General features: G+C 43.5%; 1 protein-coding gene across 1 annotated transcript; it reads right to left on the reverse strand.

Annotated features, from left to right (window-relative positions):
- Positions 1-1,263: 1,263 nt before the first annotated feature.
- Positions 1,264-16,009, reverse strand: LOC135521232 (protein lin-28 homolog A-like). The gene is made up of 4 exons (XM_064947157.1): positions 16,000-16,009; positions 14,636-14,808; positions 5,320-5,504; positions 1,264-1,483 (listed from the first exon to the last, which is right to left on the reverse strand). The coding sequence occupies exons 1-4, from the start codon at positions 16,007-16,009 to the stop codon at positions 1,264-1,266; spliced, it is 588 nt and encodes a 195-aa protein (XP_064803229.1).
- Positions 16,010-16,863: the final 854 nt, after the last annotated feature.

Genomic DNA, 16,863 nt, shown 5'->3' on the forward strand with positions numbered 1-16,863 from the left:
TTCTAAGACAGTAGACAACGCCTGATGCTGCTGCTTCGACTGTCAAGTATAACCAGGACAAGTATGATTATGTAGATTTATGAATCAACCTCAGTAATCCATTAAAATCTTGCATCCGATTTCTACATGATAAATTACTTACGTTTGATACATTTCACAGGTATTGGTGTGATTACTGGAGTCAGTGATTAAATTCCAAATACTGATGTATGTAGTCTAAGCAGAGGATGATCAAGTTGATTATAGAGATGTAAGATCTTAATTTAAGGCAGTTTGCTACTGCAGGAAAATAAATCTGCAGCGACAGGAAATGTGAATTATCATGTGGATTATAATGAATGGACATTTTTTTATAAGGGTTGATACATCTTCTTTAGGGAAAATCAAGTCTTGACATTTTCAAGTGGAAATCACAAACTTTAGAAGTCTTGGATACACTACAAGTTGCATTCCCTAGTGTGCGGGAAAATTCTCAGCAACAAAAAGAGTGATCAAATTAAGATCCTACACCCGTAGGGTTCTCGAGTATGGTTGTAATGTAGCAGCAGCAGATCAGACATGTAACAGAAATGACGCAACCACAACAACAACCGAAAGCTGGCCATAAATGCCATACTTTTTGGTTTGACATTCATTTGTCCCCAGGACATCTGCATGGTCACCAACAATATTGGTAGCCACCAATACATTGCCTATAGCTATTACCCGTCCCGTTGGTTCGGATGTGCCCGCCCATTACCACCCATGAGACTAACATTCATTGCAGCGGTGTAGTGTCACAACTCTGTCTTTCTCGGATATAGTGGGGTGTAACAATCAGGAAAGTCAAGAAGTTGTAAGGCAGCAAAAGTGTTTAGCTATCTACTTGACATGGTGATTTTAAGCTTCCTGGTGAGTTTAGTATAGTAGCATGATAGTGTGTGTGGCATGGTTTCTCATGATCTGCTCAGTGAAAAATAAACAACTTTCTATTCTATAAAGACATCAAAATAATATGTGATGTGCCATAACTTATTACAAGTTTAAACCCCTCAATAGCGGTTCCATACATTTTTACAAATATTTCCTGAGTGCTATAATAATACAGCTGTATTTGTGAGTGTTACACCACAAAATATTAACTTCAGTAACATTCTTTCTTCATGATCGTTTTGTTTACAAAAACCTGAGGTAGTTCCAAAAGCGTCTTATACAGTTGAAAGGAAATTTAGCGGCCATCTATCCAGTAAAGCTTCCCCAAGCTTCCTTCCTGCGTCTCCTCGTTCAATCGGAGCTCACGGGGAGAGGGGCCGAGTGGCCGTGTTCCTCCTCGTCCCCTTTCAAGGAGGAGGGCTTTCCCTGAGAACGTGGCGAGGACTGCTGTGCTTTGATTGGGCAGTTGGCGACCATGTGGGAAATGCTCTGGCAGAAATGGCACTTCTTGGGCTGGGGCGGCAACTTGCACTCCTTGGCATGGTGGTCCAGGCCTCCGCAGTTGTAGCACCTAAAAAACAAGACAAAGTGCGCGTTTGAGCTTGAAGACACTGCACAGAATCATGATCTACAAATCCCCTCTCAAATAACTACTTGTTATGTGATGAAGATTAGCGATTCTGCACCTCGCCTTGTTCAAACGGATCCCCTGAACCAGGCTGATAAATGCAGGACTGGGCCATATGTATCAAGCATTTCAGAGTAGGGGTGCTGATTTAGGATCAGCCTTTATATCACAATGAATAGGATTGTATGGACAGTGAGGCCCTGATCTTACAGATGTAGGATCTTAATTTGATCACCCGGTTGCAGGAGAACTTTCCAGCGATGCAAAAAACCTGTAGTGTATTTGAGATATAAAAAGGCTTCTGAAGTTCGTCATTTCCACTTAGAAATTTCAGACTTGATTTTCCCTATAGAAAAATGTATCTCAACACCTACAAAAATGTCCAGTAATTGTAATCCACAAAATAATTTACATTTCTTATTGCTGCAGGATTATTTTCCTGCTTTAGCAAACTGGCTCAAATTAAGATCCTACATTGATAGGAGTGTTCGGCCAGTAACCAAAAAGTTGGTGGATCGAATCCCCGAGCCAACAAGGTAAAAATCTGCCATTCTGCCCCTGAGCAAGACAGTTAACCCCCAACAACAACTGCTCCCTGGGTACCGATGACGTGGATATCGATGGCAGCCCCCCCCCGCACCTCTTTGATTCAGAAGGGTTGAGTTAAATGCGTTCGACACATTTCAGTAGAATGCATTCAGTTGTACAACTGACTGACCTTCCCTACATATGGCCCCTGATCTCGAATTGAGTGAGATGCGCTGTCACCTGCAATCCACAAGAGGGCAGCATATGCCAGTTAGGCTAGTGCTGCAGCAGAGCAGACCAAGAAATCTGGCCAATTCCATGCTGTGGCCTATTTATTTATTTTATTTAATCTTTATTTAACTAGGCAAGTCAGTTTAGAACAAATTCTTATTTACAATGACGGCCTAACCCGGATGACGCTGTGACAATTGTGAGCCGATCTATGCGACTCCCAATCACGTCTGTTTATGTTACAGCCTGGAATCAAACCAGGGTCTGTAGTGACGCCTCTAGCGCTGCATATGACCAACCTTTTTTATGAGAATAGGATGATTAAAAGTGGGTTAAAAAGTGCAAATGATCTTTGTTCTACCTCATGTGCAAATGCAAATTGAATACAGGATGTACGCTATTTATAAAAGCATTTCTTCTCTGTATGTTTCAGTAGGCTATTTGTTACTTTGAATGGCCTCCCATCTACAAATTAACCGCCCTTTTCATTCTTTATACACAGTACTTTGCTGCAATGAGGTCTTTTTTAGCTACATCAATTATATTCCTTCTCCATAGAACGTACACAGAATATCACAGTCCATGCAGAAGGGTTAGGGTCAATGGTAGCCATAAGAGTAGCCTTCCTTTGATAGGTTCAGTTTAAACCGGACCTATAAAATAGCCACGCGTCCAGGGGCGGCTGACAGATGGGGAGTGGGGCTGTCACCGCTGCTGTGCCACTGAGGAGCTATTGAAGACCTCCTTCCCCCAATGATGCAGATGAGGCTTGGTCAGGGGAGGCTCAGGGGGGTCAGTTGCTTGTACTTGTACCACATTTGCTTGTACCACTGGCTGTTGGATTGGTGTCAAGGTGTACCAACACAGAAGCTCTGGCCTGGCCCAACTGTCTCAACATCGATCAGGGAGCGCGAGCAGGAAAAGGGAAATGGTCCTTTGTCTAAACAGCTGCAGCAATGATCTCCCAACTCTGACCTCCGCAGTCCTCTCTAACCCCCGCAACCCCAACCCCCTACATTTTAGTCATACACCATGGTTGCCATGGTTACAGTGACCTCTAACCCCCTCCCGGGCTCCTACATCTGTTATCAATTAAATGGACAGGGTTTTTTCCCCTCCCTGCATCATATTTACCTACTAAAGGCGTCAGCATGCTTCAGTTCGGATGCCAACTAGCCGATGTCGGCTTGGCGAACCAAACGCGTGTGATTGCATACTCCCTTGAAATACCTTCACTTGAAGAAAAAAAAAGTTGCAATAGTACTGTTTGTCCATTTTGAGTCGCCGTAGCCAGTACCCTTCCTCAAAATAATCTGAATTAATCTAAGATAATGCAAGAAATCTGTCATTAATTTTGACGTTTTTGCAGAGGAGATCTTAGTCACGCAATTTTCCGTCTAACTAAGATGTTTGGTGCAGTATTTCTCAATAACAAAATGTACATGAAAACGAGTCGTCTCTCGTTGAATGACAACAAAGGCTTTACTGATGAACCCTTATTGTTGACCAATCACCAACGAAGGGGCGTAGACTTCGGCTACCGAAGAAAACATTTAGTGTGGCCAAACAACCGAAAAAGCCCTCACCGAAGTCCAAAATGAACAAAAACATCACAAAATGTCATCATAATATATGCACAAACTGATCCGAACTGTTTCAGCACGGAAGAATGTGGACACCTTAAGGTAGAATCAGAAAATAAATTGTGCCTGACTATGGCCATATTAGAGTCCAGATAACACACATTAGAAACAGGGCCCTCTGTTTCTAATCCCATGCAAACACCGCCACCTAATAAAGAATATTGAATATGCCATTGACAAAAATCTTTTATTATCTTAGACCTATGTACTAACTAATGTTCAAGACATTCTATAAAACAGTTGATCTTATTCTCCATTGAAAATGTTGGAGCTGGCCCCATACGATTCCTCTTATAAGGACCAGTATAGTCTGGGGAGAGTGAATCGTGCGCCACAGGCCTCCCAGGACTCTTTGAGGCCGTAACCATCTCCATTCTCACCCTGACTACACTCTGGGCATAATCACAACTGACAGGAGGCCACATTGATACCCCTCTCTAACCCATCACAATATCCACAACGGACAAAGGACGCACAATGCTGGCCCGCCTCTCCCGTTTACTTTACTTTATGGTGAGAAAAAGCGAAGGGATTTGTGGATTTTAAAAGGAATGCATTATGCAAGTAGTGGGGTATGGAACCTTTTTCATGCAAAAGGGTTCTTCGGAACCTTCTCAATGGAAAAAAGACTTCTAGAAGGGTTCTTAGATAAAATGGTTCTACCAAGAACCATTAAGAGCTATTTTAAAGGGACAAGCCCAAATAACTCTTATTTTTGCATGTTATTATAACTAACATGAGTAATATTTCATATTTTACTACTTCTAAACTGTAATTGCAGGATAATTATAATCCACATCGAAAGTGACTCAGAAACATTCATGTTACCAGTTCAGGTTACCACCACAAAAACACATTTTGTGGAAGAGGTTTGGAAAAGGGTTTTCAAGAGAGAACCTCTGGGTGTAAATCCACAAGGGACGTCTAGAATTAAACAGGTATTGATCCAGGTCACACGCCAAGCCTGCCTGTGTGACCCTAACCACAGCCAGGGGTGGGGGTCAAGGAAAAGAAGAACAGGACAGAACAGGATAAAACAACCTTTTGCATCATATCCAAAATGGATGGACTATTGCAGATGTGAGATCCAACCACGATAAAGAAAATACTTTGGCCCACCATCTTTGAGTATGTTAGACCCCTACTATGGTGTACATAGTGGTATGTGTGTGAGATGAATAAGTACATTGTTGCTTATCTGATAAGGCATTTTCTGTCCATTTTCATTTTGTGAACCACCTCTTCTTCACCTAACATTTGTGTTATATAGCTTTTTTGAATATTTGCAGGAATTACTTTCTGTTTCAGTGTATACAGTTTAGTGTTTTCCTTGTCCCCATTCGATGTACAGAGTGGGAATACAAGGCAGGCACTTACCTATCTCCCTTGGAGTGCCGTTTCTGGACGCTCTTGCCTTTGGGTCTCTTCTCGCTGCCCACACAGTGTGTGCCCTCTGGCCCAGTGACTCTCTGGGACTCCAGGCCTTTGGCTGACTTCTTGAAGGTGAACTCGACCGCCTCGCCCTCCTTCAAGCTGCGGAAGCCCTCCATGTGCAGCTTACTCTGGAGGGGAGAGAAAGACAGTAGAAGGAAACATCAGAATACTATTAGAAGTTTCACCTTCATTCCTGTGCCCCTTTCCAAATTCATCGGGGATCAGCTCCCGCTCTCCATATCATTCGAGTCATTATGATCTAAAAGGAAAGGTGTATCCTTTAATAGCACTCCTAATTTGAGACTCTTGTGAATATGGTCATATCAAACATCCCATTTTGAACATAGAGATGGACTTTCCACGGGGCATTTCAAACATATCTTGGAGGATTGTTTAGTCGTTACACATCCTTACGAGCAGGTCTTAAGTCGAGCTGCATGATATGCTCCAAATCAATGACGACGCAATCACAAAGACCTTGCAGCATCAGCTAACAAATCAACTAATAGTCGGCCAGGGGAGACGCTCAGGAGTGACCCTCTGTGAACACTATGCTGTCTTCAAACTTTTTTAACAGAGATAGGTGCTATCTGGCATCTGTCCTAAGTCTCCTGACTGTTGACCATTCTGTCTCGCCTCATAAATAAACAACAACTACAAAGCCTCTTATTGTCAGACGGACTATTTGTCCTCCCTCCCTAGTCTGCATTGGTCTGTTGCCCAACACTGGCCACACTGGCCTGTGAGTCTCTTGTGTTTGAGTGGTAAACCTGATGTGATAACCTTCACCCATCCCCCTCTGCCAAAGGACCTGCATTCCGCATTACAATGTCCCCTACCCCCCAACCTCTCTTCCCAACTACATCACAAAGAACCACTAACACACTAACCACCACTGCAGGATTCTTGCTGGGAGGGATAGGGTTGGGGGGTGGGGAAGGGGGTGGGTGTTCAGGGAAACATTCCTTGGATGGTTGTCTGGCAGAGAGACACGCAGATAAGTTGAGAATCAACACATCGTCACTCCAAGTGATAGGTACCTGCATGCTTTGAGTTAATAATCGGTTGATTGTTTTACTCAAATGTGACACATTAAGCATGGAATCAATATCAACTCAAAGCCTGAAAGCATTCAACAGCCAAAGAGTATGGACACAATCAACACCATGATCTTTAGATTAACGCTAAAGACTATGCTAACATCAAACCAGGTTTGTGTTCATAAGGGCACACAACGTTTGAAACGTTATGAAGCGCAAAACTAAAATAGTCCCATCCTGTTTTATTGGTGCCAAATGAATACGACCCAGTACTTTAGGATACAGTATCCTACAGATTTCGGATCCCATTCTGCTGCCTTCACCTCAGTTGACCCAGGCAGCGCTGTTCAGCAGAGAGACATTCAGCCATGAGATAAAAAACAGCTTTGGAGGAGGGGAAAATGAGGGAGGGAGGAAAGGGGAGGCTATGAAAAAGGGGAATGGGCTGTGCATTAAGGGGTATAATGCCAGAGGCAGCCTGGGTAAAACAAGAACCCTCCAAAGGAGCTGTTGGATTGGTGGTATGGTATATCTGCAACCAGGCAGCAGATATCATTGATTTTGATATGATTAGCAATGAAACCTGGTGTTTCCTATCAGAAGTTTCAACTGACCTTTGAGAATTTCACTATTAGAGGGTGATCAATATTTAGCTGCGAACAGAACTCTACAACCAAAACCCCAAAAATTTCTCTCATGCTCAGGTCAGTGTCAGGACAAGACTGATGGCTATGCCACCTCATTTAGGTATTTCCTAGGCACCAAGTGCCATTTGTCTGAGTTCATGGACCCAATTTAGGAGAGGAAAGACATCAGCCATGCTCACCACAGAGGATTTCCTCTCCAGAACTGTCAATGGCTGCCATTGTCAGGCTGGGATGATCTTATATTATTTGAGGCAATCTTAAGGGTATATTTCAAAGACTAGGAGGTGAATTCCCAGACCCAGATTTAGTCTAGCCCTTGACATGAAAAGCCAGCTCAATCCATTGAAAATGCCGTTTAGTCCAGGACTAGGACTAATCTGTGAATGGGAAACGGCCACAATCTGATTTATCCTTCTTTGACAGCCTTCTCTGCATATTGCTTCAAATATCAACAGCAACGTGTGTGTAACTGTGCAGTTGCTGTGAGGGGAAGGTTTAAACGGTTACAATTAGGCTAGCTTGAAAATAAAAGCATGTGCCATAGATCGCATTTTAACCAGGACACTAATTCAAATACAAGCCACATGGCCTACAAAGAACTGCATCTATTGTGTAATGAAAACTAGCAATGCAATAGCATCTGTAGGAGGAGAATTACAGTAAAGTGAACAGTTCCTTAATACTGTAATGGTCACTGATGAGCATCTGCTGTGAAGTTACAAGCAGATCTGGGACACACAATGGGTCCTCCATAATTCCATTTGGGTGACAGAAGTGCCCCCTTGAAAAGCTGCTCCATTGTGTGTTGGCTCCAGTGACTGTTAACCCACTTCCCATCACACGTGTGACCTCCCCTGCTCCACAGGAGTGGGTAGGTTCATCCATACACACCCCCAACACAGAGAACATACCATGTGGAACGAGAAAGGAGACTCCTAATATGGCCTTAAATCCTACCAAACTGGTGAAGTGTATTGGAGGGCGATATGAAGCTCTACTGTAGGCTATGTCCATACTAGCTTGAATAAAACAGAGCGGGGTAGATGAATGAAGACATACGATGAGAGAGAGAGAGAGAGAGAGAGAGAGAGAGAGAGAGAGAGAGAGAGAGAGAGCTGACAACGGGAAGGGATTGCTGCTAGGACAAAGAGGGGCTGAGGGGCTCGGTCACGGCCGAGAGGAGCATGCTTCATTGGGATTCGTGGTCTTATTGTTCACCTGCACACAAAGGCCAGCAGGCCCCAGGAGTTCATGTTCTCTACCTGACACGCAGAGACTAATTTCAGGGCCAAAGCCCCATTGCCATAATACACCGTAACCATAACTCCCATCCATCCCATCATGAATGAACATTGGACACACGTGTTCTCGCCTTCCTAACAATGGCTAGCAAGGTTGGGGTCACTACCATTTAAATTCAAGAAGTTAACTTTCATTCCAATTCTGAATTTTTCAAGCATTGAGTTTGCTTCCTGAATTGAAATGAAATGTAATTGACCTGAACCCTGATGGCTAGGGGAGGAAATCAGTGGAGAAGTCACCACTTAAGATGTCAAAGGACAGGGTTCAGGAGGCCATTGTCCCAGTTACATCGTTAACAGATATTGTTCACTTATTGAAACATAATCTTTAAAAGGCTTGGAATCTAGAATGTCAGCACCAGAAGAGAGATGTCTGCATTCTGGGAAGAATGAAATAAGTTTTTAGTCTTACAAATTACTTACTGAGAAATAGATTTATATTATATTTGGGGCATGATTGTAGTCCTGGCCATTTCAACGGGTTAAAAGTTCAAATAGCTGAAATAAATGGTCTAAAAAGCAGCGGTTCTGAAAGTAATGGCTCAGATACACCAATACCATTTGCTCAGTACTCCACACTTCTGAACGTAATTTGCGAAGCGAGTGTGCACTGATTTTACATGTAGAATCAGATGAAAAATGGTGTCGGTCGTAGGTCTACAGGTGGTGGTTCCTAAAACACTGCATGCTAAACGATCGGCAGACAAAAGATGGATCCACTTTCGGTGCAATGTGTGTGAGGATTAGGGCTCTACACAGTCTTATGTATTAAAAATTAAAAACAGAAATAACTTATTTGCATAAATATTCAGACCGTTTGCTATGAGACTCGAAATTGAGCTCAGGTGCATCCTGTTTCCATTAATCATCCCTGAGATGTTTCGACAACTTGATTGGAGTCCACCTGTAAATTCAATTAACTGGACATTATTTGGAAAGGCACACACCTGTCTATTTTTTATTTATTTTTTATTTTACCTTCATTTAACTAGGCAAGTCAGTTAAGAACAAATTCTTATTTTCAATGACGGCCTAGGAACAGTGGGTTAACTGCCAGAACAACAGACTTCTCCCTTGTCCGCTCTGGGATTCATCTTGCAACCTTTTGGTTACTCTGGCTAAAACCACTAGGCCACCTGCCGCCCCACTAAATAAGGTCCCACAGTTAACAGTGCATGTTAGTTCAAAAACCAAGCCATTCAGTCGACGGAATAGTCCGTAGAGCTCCGAGACAGGATTGTGTAGATCTGGGGAAGGGTACCAAAAAAATGTCTGCAGCATTGAAAGTCCCCAAGAACACATTGGCCTCCACCATTCTTAAATGGAAGAAGTTTGGAACCATCAAGACTCTTCCTGGAGCTGCCCCCCCCCGGCCAAACTGAGCAATTGGGGGAGAAGAGTCTTGGTCGGGGAGGTGACCAAGAACCCGATGGTCCCTCTGACAGAGCTCAACAGTCCTCTGTGGAGATTGGAGACCTTTCCAGAAGGACAACCATCTCTGCAGCACTCCACCAATCAGGCCTTTATGGTAGAGTGGCCAGAGGGAAGCCACTTCTCAATAAAAGGCACATAATAGCCCACTTGGGACCTGGCCAAAAGGCACCTAAAGACTCTCAGACCATCAGAAATATGATTCTCTGGTCTGATAAAACCAAGCCTGAATGCCAAGAGTCACGTCTGGAGGAAACCTAGCACCATCCCTACAGCGAAGCATGGTGGTGGCAGCATCATGCTGTGGGGATGTTTTTCAGCCGCAGGGACTGGGAGACTAGTCAGGATTAAGGTAAAGATGAACGGAGCAAGGTACAGAGAGATCCTTGATGAAAACCTGCTCCAAAGCAATCAGGACCTCAGAGTGGGGCAACAGTTAACCTTCCAACAGGACAGCGACCCTAAGCACATAGCAAAGACAACGCATGGGTGGCTTCGGGACATGTCTCTGAATTTCCTTGAGTGGCCCAGCCAGAGCCCGGATGTGAACCCAAATTAAAATCTCAGAAGAGACCTGAAAATAGCTGTGCAGCGACGCTCCCCATCCACCTGACAGAGCTTTAGAGGATCTGCAGAGCAGAATGGGAAAAACTCCCCAAATACAGGTGTGCCAAGCTTGTAACGTCATACCCAAGAAGACTCAAGGCTGTAATCGCTCCCAAAGGTGCTTCAACAATGTACTGAGTAAAGGGTCTGAATACTTATGCAAATGTGATATTTCAGTTTCTTATTTGCAATACATTTTCTACATTTTCTAAAAAGCTGTTTTTGCTTTGTCATTATGGGTTATTGTGTGCAGATTGATGAGGGGGAAAAGCAATTGAATCAATTTTAGAATAAGGCTGTAACGTAACAAAATGTGGAAAATGGGTCTGAATTCTTTCCGAATGCATTGTAGAACCACAGTATGTAGAGAACGACGCAAACGGACCTCCTTTCGGCTCCGTTTGGGTAGACTGTGTAGACCCCTTTAAGGAGCATTTATTCCTGGCTATCTTAACACATCAAATTAACACTTGCCTAGTTAAATAAAGGTTCAATAAAGTAAATAAATAACAGATTAGTTAAAAAAGCTTATTTCTCTCAAATTTTGTTCACAAAATTGCTTAAATCCCTGTTAGTGAGCATTTCTCCTTTCGCCGAGATAATCCATCCATCTGACAGGTGTGGCATATCAAGAAGCAGATTAAACAGCATGATCATTACACAGGTGCACCTTGTGTGGGGACAATAAAAGGCCACTCTAAAAGCCGCCTCCAATGTCAATTTAGATAATCTGTCAGTACGTCCAACCTGCCTTCACAACCGCAGACCAGGTGTAACCATGCCAGCCAATGACCTCCACATCTGGCTTCTTCACCTGCGGGATTGTCTAAGACCAGCCACCCGGACAGTTGGTGAAACTCTGTGTTTGCACAACTGAAGAACTTCCGCACAAACTGTCAGAAATCATCTCAGGGAAGCTCATCGTTCTCACCAGGGTCTTGACCTGATTGCAGGTTGGCGTCGTAACCGACTTCAGTGGGCAAATGCTCACCTTCGATGGCCACTGGCACACTGGAAAAGTACACTCTTCACAGATGAATGTCGGTTTCAACAGTACCGGGCAGAAGACAGACAGCGTGTGTGGTGTTGTTTGGGCAAGCGGTTTGCTGATGTCAGCGTTGTGAACAGAGTGCCCCATGGTGACTTTGGGGTTATAGTAAACCTCAAATCTCCCTCCCTCCTTTACCATTAACATAGACTTGGCAGAGAGGAGACAGGAGCATGGAGGCTTTAATCACTTAGATTTCAGGAATCTGAAGTGAATGAACAGCTAAAGTGGACTTCTCTCAATGAGATGCTAAGCCTTTATCTTCTCAGCTAGAAGGGTCTCACTCACATGGAAACCTTAAGGGAAAAGGGTGCCCCCCCCTTCACTACTAGTCAGGATGGGTTAACCTGGATAGTTTCCCAATTCACTCATGGGACCTGGACACCATGAGGATGAAAAGACACTGATCATGTTTGAGAGCTTCAAATTCGTGATGCGTAGTGGGTAAATTGCATCTGACTGATCTACAAATAATGAGTAGTTATCATTGATGCAAAGTGATTTGTTGATTAGTGGTCTAAGGCACTGCATCTCAGTGCTAGAGGTGTCACTGTGGGGGGAATGCCCACATGCAGGAACGGCCCGAAATGCGGGCTGCAGTTACACACTATTGGAAATTGTTTACACCCTTGATAAAGTAATAATGACTGTATAAAATAGATAATTCAAATACTGAGCTATATTGTATGTACATGCATTTTTTGTATTTACATTATTTCATACTAATACAATTGCTCAGAGAAAGAAAGGTAGGGGTCAAAATTACTCTTGAATGAATTGTGAATAATGATGAGTGAGCAAGTTACAAATGTATCATAACCCCAAGACATGATAACCTCTCACCATTCACAATAACAGGGGAGGTTAGAATGTCTTGGGGGTATGATCTTTGACCCTCTGAAACACAACCACAATGAACTGCAAATCATCCAACAAGTTTGTAAAGTCACAAGCTTGATGTAGTTATTGAACACCATAGTACCCTCCAAGCTCGTCATCAAGCTCGAGACCCTGGGTCTCGACCCCGCCCTGTGCAACTGGGTACTGGACTTCCTGACGGGCCGCCCCCAGGTGGTGAGGGTAGGTAACAACATCTCCTCCCCGCTGATCCTCAACACTGGGGCCCCACAAGGGTGCGTTCTGAGCCCTCTCCTGTACTCCCTGTTCACCCACGACTACGTGGCCACGCACGCCTCCAACTCAATCATCAAGTTTGCGGACGACACAACAGTGGTAGGCTTGATTACCAACAACGACGAGACGGCCTACAGGGAGGAGGTGAGGGCCCTCGGAGTGTGGTGTCAGGAAAATAACCTCACACTCAACGTCAGCAAAACTAAGGAGATGATTGTGGACTTCAGGAAACAGCAGAGGGAACACCCCCCTATCCACATCGATGGAACAGTAGTGGAGAGAGTAGCAAGTTTTAAGTTCCTCGGCATACACATCACAGACGAACTGAATTGGTCCACTCACACAGACAGCATCGTGAAGAAGGCGCAGCAGCGCCTCTTCAACCTCAGGAGGCTGAAGAAATTCGGCTTGTCACCAAAAGCACTCACAAACTTCTACAGAGGCACAATCGAGAGCATCCTGGCGGGCTGTATCACCGCCTGGTACGGCAACTGCTCCGCCCTCAACCGAAAGGCTCTCCAGAGGGTAGTGAGGTCTGCACAACGCATCATCGGGGGCAAACTACCTGCCCTCCAGGACACCTACACCACCCGATGTTACAGGAAGGCCATAAAGATCATCAAGGACATCTACCACCCGAGCCACTGCCTGTTCACCCCGCTATCATCCAGAAGGCGAGGTCAGTACAGGTGCATCAAAGCTGGGACCGAGAGACAGAAAAACAGCTTCTATCTCAAGGCCATCAGACTGTTAAACAGCCACCACTAACATTGAGTGGCTGCTGCCTACACACTGACACTGACTCAACTCCAGCCACTTTAATAATGGGAATTGATGGGAAATGTTGTAAATATATCACTAGCCACTTTAAACAATGCTACCTTATATAATGTTACTTACCCTACATTATTCAACTCATATGCATACCTATATACTGTACTCTATATCATCGACTGCATCCTTATGTAATACATGTATCACTAGCCACTTTAACTATGCCACTTTGTTTACATACTCATCTCACATGTATATACTGTACTCGATACCATCTACTGTATCTTGCCTATGCTGCTCTGTACCATCACTCACTCATATATCCTTATGTACATATTCTTTATCCCCTTACACTGTGTATAAGACAGTAGATTAGGAATTGTTAGTTAGATTACTTGTTGGTTATTACTGCATTGTCGGAACTAGAAGCACAAGCATTTCGCTACACTCGCATTAACATCTGCTAACCATGTGTATGTGACAAATAAAATTTGATTTGATTTGAGTGCTAGGGATATGGGACCAAATATTAATATTTGGACTACATTATTTATAAGAATCTCTCGGGGTGTCAATTATTTTGACCCCCCAAAATATTACTTGTTAAACTAAACTTGTATTTAACTAGGCAAGTACAATTATTATTTACAATGAAGGCCTACACCTGCCAAACCCAGACGACGATAGGCGACGCAATTGTGCGCTCCCCCTGTGGTACTCCCAATCACGGCTGGTTGTGATACAGCCTGGATTTGAACGAGTGTCTGTAGTGATGCCTCTAGCACTGAGATGCAGTGCCTTAAACCACTGGGCCGCTCAGCTTCGTTCTTTCCTTGTTTTTCCTCAGCGTAAATAACCCTTAGCTAGAAAACGGGGAGAAATCGTTGCACAACTGATCGATATGTTACGATTTGATTTATCATATCACACAAACCAATTTGATCAATAACCAATACTATATATTTCTCTGAGCAATTGTATTAGTATAAAGTAATACTTTTTTTTATTGCATACAATATAGCCTAGTATTTGAATGATTTATTTTATTCAGTCATTATTGCTCATCTTTATCAAGGGTGTCCATGATTTTGGAGCCCACTGTACATGACCACGAGGTCACATGATAAGCCAGCAAGGCGTGTTCGTTTGAGAAGGAAAACTGCCTGAATAAGTTATTCTGTGTCAATGTTTAGTGGGCCACCATTCACCACATATTTGGTGTGGGAATTAGACAGTACAGTAAGGCAGTTCATTTTAAAACCAAGGCCCCCCTCTTACCTGATGGACGAACACATCGACCGGAGACTCGAGCGCGACCCCCTCTCGGTTGGTCATGGACAAAAACCCAAAGCCCATGCGCACGTTGAACCATTTACATACGCCGACACCGTGGAAAGATTCCGAATCCTCCTCGGTACTTGGTCCTTCATCCTCTTCGGTCTTGCAGACTCCTGTAATTTAGAACAATATGTTAAACAATGTTCGTTTTACTATTTACCAGAACACTAAGAGAGGAGTGTGCGCGTAAAATTGCCATTCAGCTTTGTTCTTTCCTTGTTTTTCCTCACGCATTCATAACCATTGGGTAGAAAACGGGGAGAAATCGTTGCAAAACCGATCGAATAACCAATCATATCCATAGGCCTAAATATAGACCTATAATTTCAATACATAAACAACAATATTGTAAGGGTCCGTAATAACAATAAACTAGAATTCTATCTATGGCTAGAATTATTTGTTATTCTCCCATCTTATATTTCAATCTTTCACACGTAGGACCTATACATTTCACACTCATAGTGAGTATATATTAAGTGTACTAGTATGTGAGGAAACAACACAGGCCGACACGAAACGAATGACGAAACATAGTATATCATTGGCTGGCCAATGTTGAACTGAATTATATGGGCCTCTTGTTAGCTGCGTTTGTGCGACAGAAAACAGTTACGTTGTGAAAATATAACCAATCAATTTGCATTTACAAGACTACATTTGAAAATTCGTGTACAAAATTACATTTATAAAGAGCCTACTTTGTCAACAACACGAGAACTTGAGTCTGGTTGGTCTATTGCGAACAAAATAAAGCATGTTTTGGTATTGACTATGCAATTTAAAAAGCAAAATAGTTCCATACTGTACACAATTTTAAATTCGTAAGCTGGTATTCATTCTGTATCTCTTTGGAGACAGAGTCTACACTAAACACAATATATCGTCAGATTTTTACTCAACCTGGGAATTCCTGGTTAGAAACAGAACCCATATTGCCAATTCACGCCTTGAGTCAAAGGAAGCACCCAAGTTAATGTAGGATATCCTTTTCCCCTTTCGAGCAGCGTAATGCCCACGGTTTCCCACTTTCATGCCAAATGCGCAGAAAAGCAAAAACTTAACTTCGGTGGGAAAGTGGGAGGGCGAAATAAACAAAAGGGTCTGGCAACTTATCGCCCCAAACAATGAGGGGTGGGAGTCACAAGGAAGAATTTGTATAATAATTACCCAAGATCTAAAAGACAATGCAAGGTAACCCGGCCCCCTAAACCTCTTCATCTATGGCCAACAGAGACTCCTTGGCTCTATAGCATCAAACCAAATAACCAAGCAAAGTGTTTTAGTCCAAATTATTGGCCTACCTTCTGCCATGTTCGGTCCAGCTTGTCTTTAGTCTATATCAGTCCCTGTCCCCCGTGTTTTTGCCTGGACGTGTCGGGCCCCGCTCCGCGTTGGATCACGTCTTTATCTCTCCCCTGGTCAGTTTCCACTCTTGGTCAATATTTGAAAGGACCAGGGAGCATCTTCTTCCTACCATCAACCAACCCCAACCCTCTCGGTCTGGTCCACGTGATTCCCAATTAGCCTACATGATTAATTGCACGTTCTTGATGTTGGAGGGCCCCACATATGTCGAGTGACCAATCACAATTCAGAGAGACCACCGCACAGTTGTCTATGCAGAGAGACCACCGCACACCACACCACTGCTTATCACGGCGCTAGCTCTGAGCCCCCACCCCCTGAGCCCCCACCACATCTCTCTCTGTCCTGGGTGCGTATTTAGTGTCCAGCGACCCCACACAGCCTAATAAAATACAATGCAAATGGTCAGAGGCAACTGCAAACCCACCAGACAACATTACACCCAAACATGGCCCATATATGGGAGATGTTGAATTTTAAATGTATAAATCAAATGTGTGCGTAACATATGTTTAATAAATATCCCTTAAACAATATATTATATAATAGGCTATTCAAAACATGTTATAACTAGGCCTATTTTTATTTCGAAATTGTGTGACGAGATTAGGTGTAACGTGATTGGGTTCATGTTGAATACTCGATGTGTTCCATTGCAATCAGTCACTTTGCTGCTGTCGCAATGTTGCTGACGGATGCAAAAAGTTGGTTTGGAGAGGTAAGTAAACCAGTTGTGGTTCATTTGAGGTGACGCATGGGAGGGGGATGGGACTGGATGGCCACGAAGAGGTTTGGATCGG

This window comes from Oncorhynchus masou, chromosome 29, assembly GCF_036934945.1.
Source record: "Oncorhynchus masou masou isolate Uvic2021 chromosome 29, UVic_Omas_1.1, whole genome shotgun sequence".
Taxonomy (NCBI): Eukaryota; Metazoa; Chordata; class Actinopteri; order Salmoniformes; family Salmonidae; genus Oncorhynchus; species Oncorhynchus masou.

Excerpts from the sequence above, each read along its gene's own strand:
- LOC135521232 (XM_064947157.1), bottom strand. Across the intron at positions 5,505-14,635 it reads TCGATGTGTTCGTCCATCAG|AGTAAGCTGCACATGGAGGG; the intron begins GTAAGAGGGGGG and ends TCTCCCCTCCAG. Across the intron at positions 1,484-5,319 it reads CGGCACTCCAAGGGAGATAG|GTGCTACAACTGCGGAGGCC; the intron begins GTAAGTGCCTGC and ends CTTGTTTTTTAG.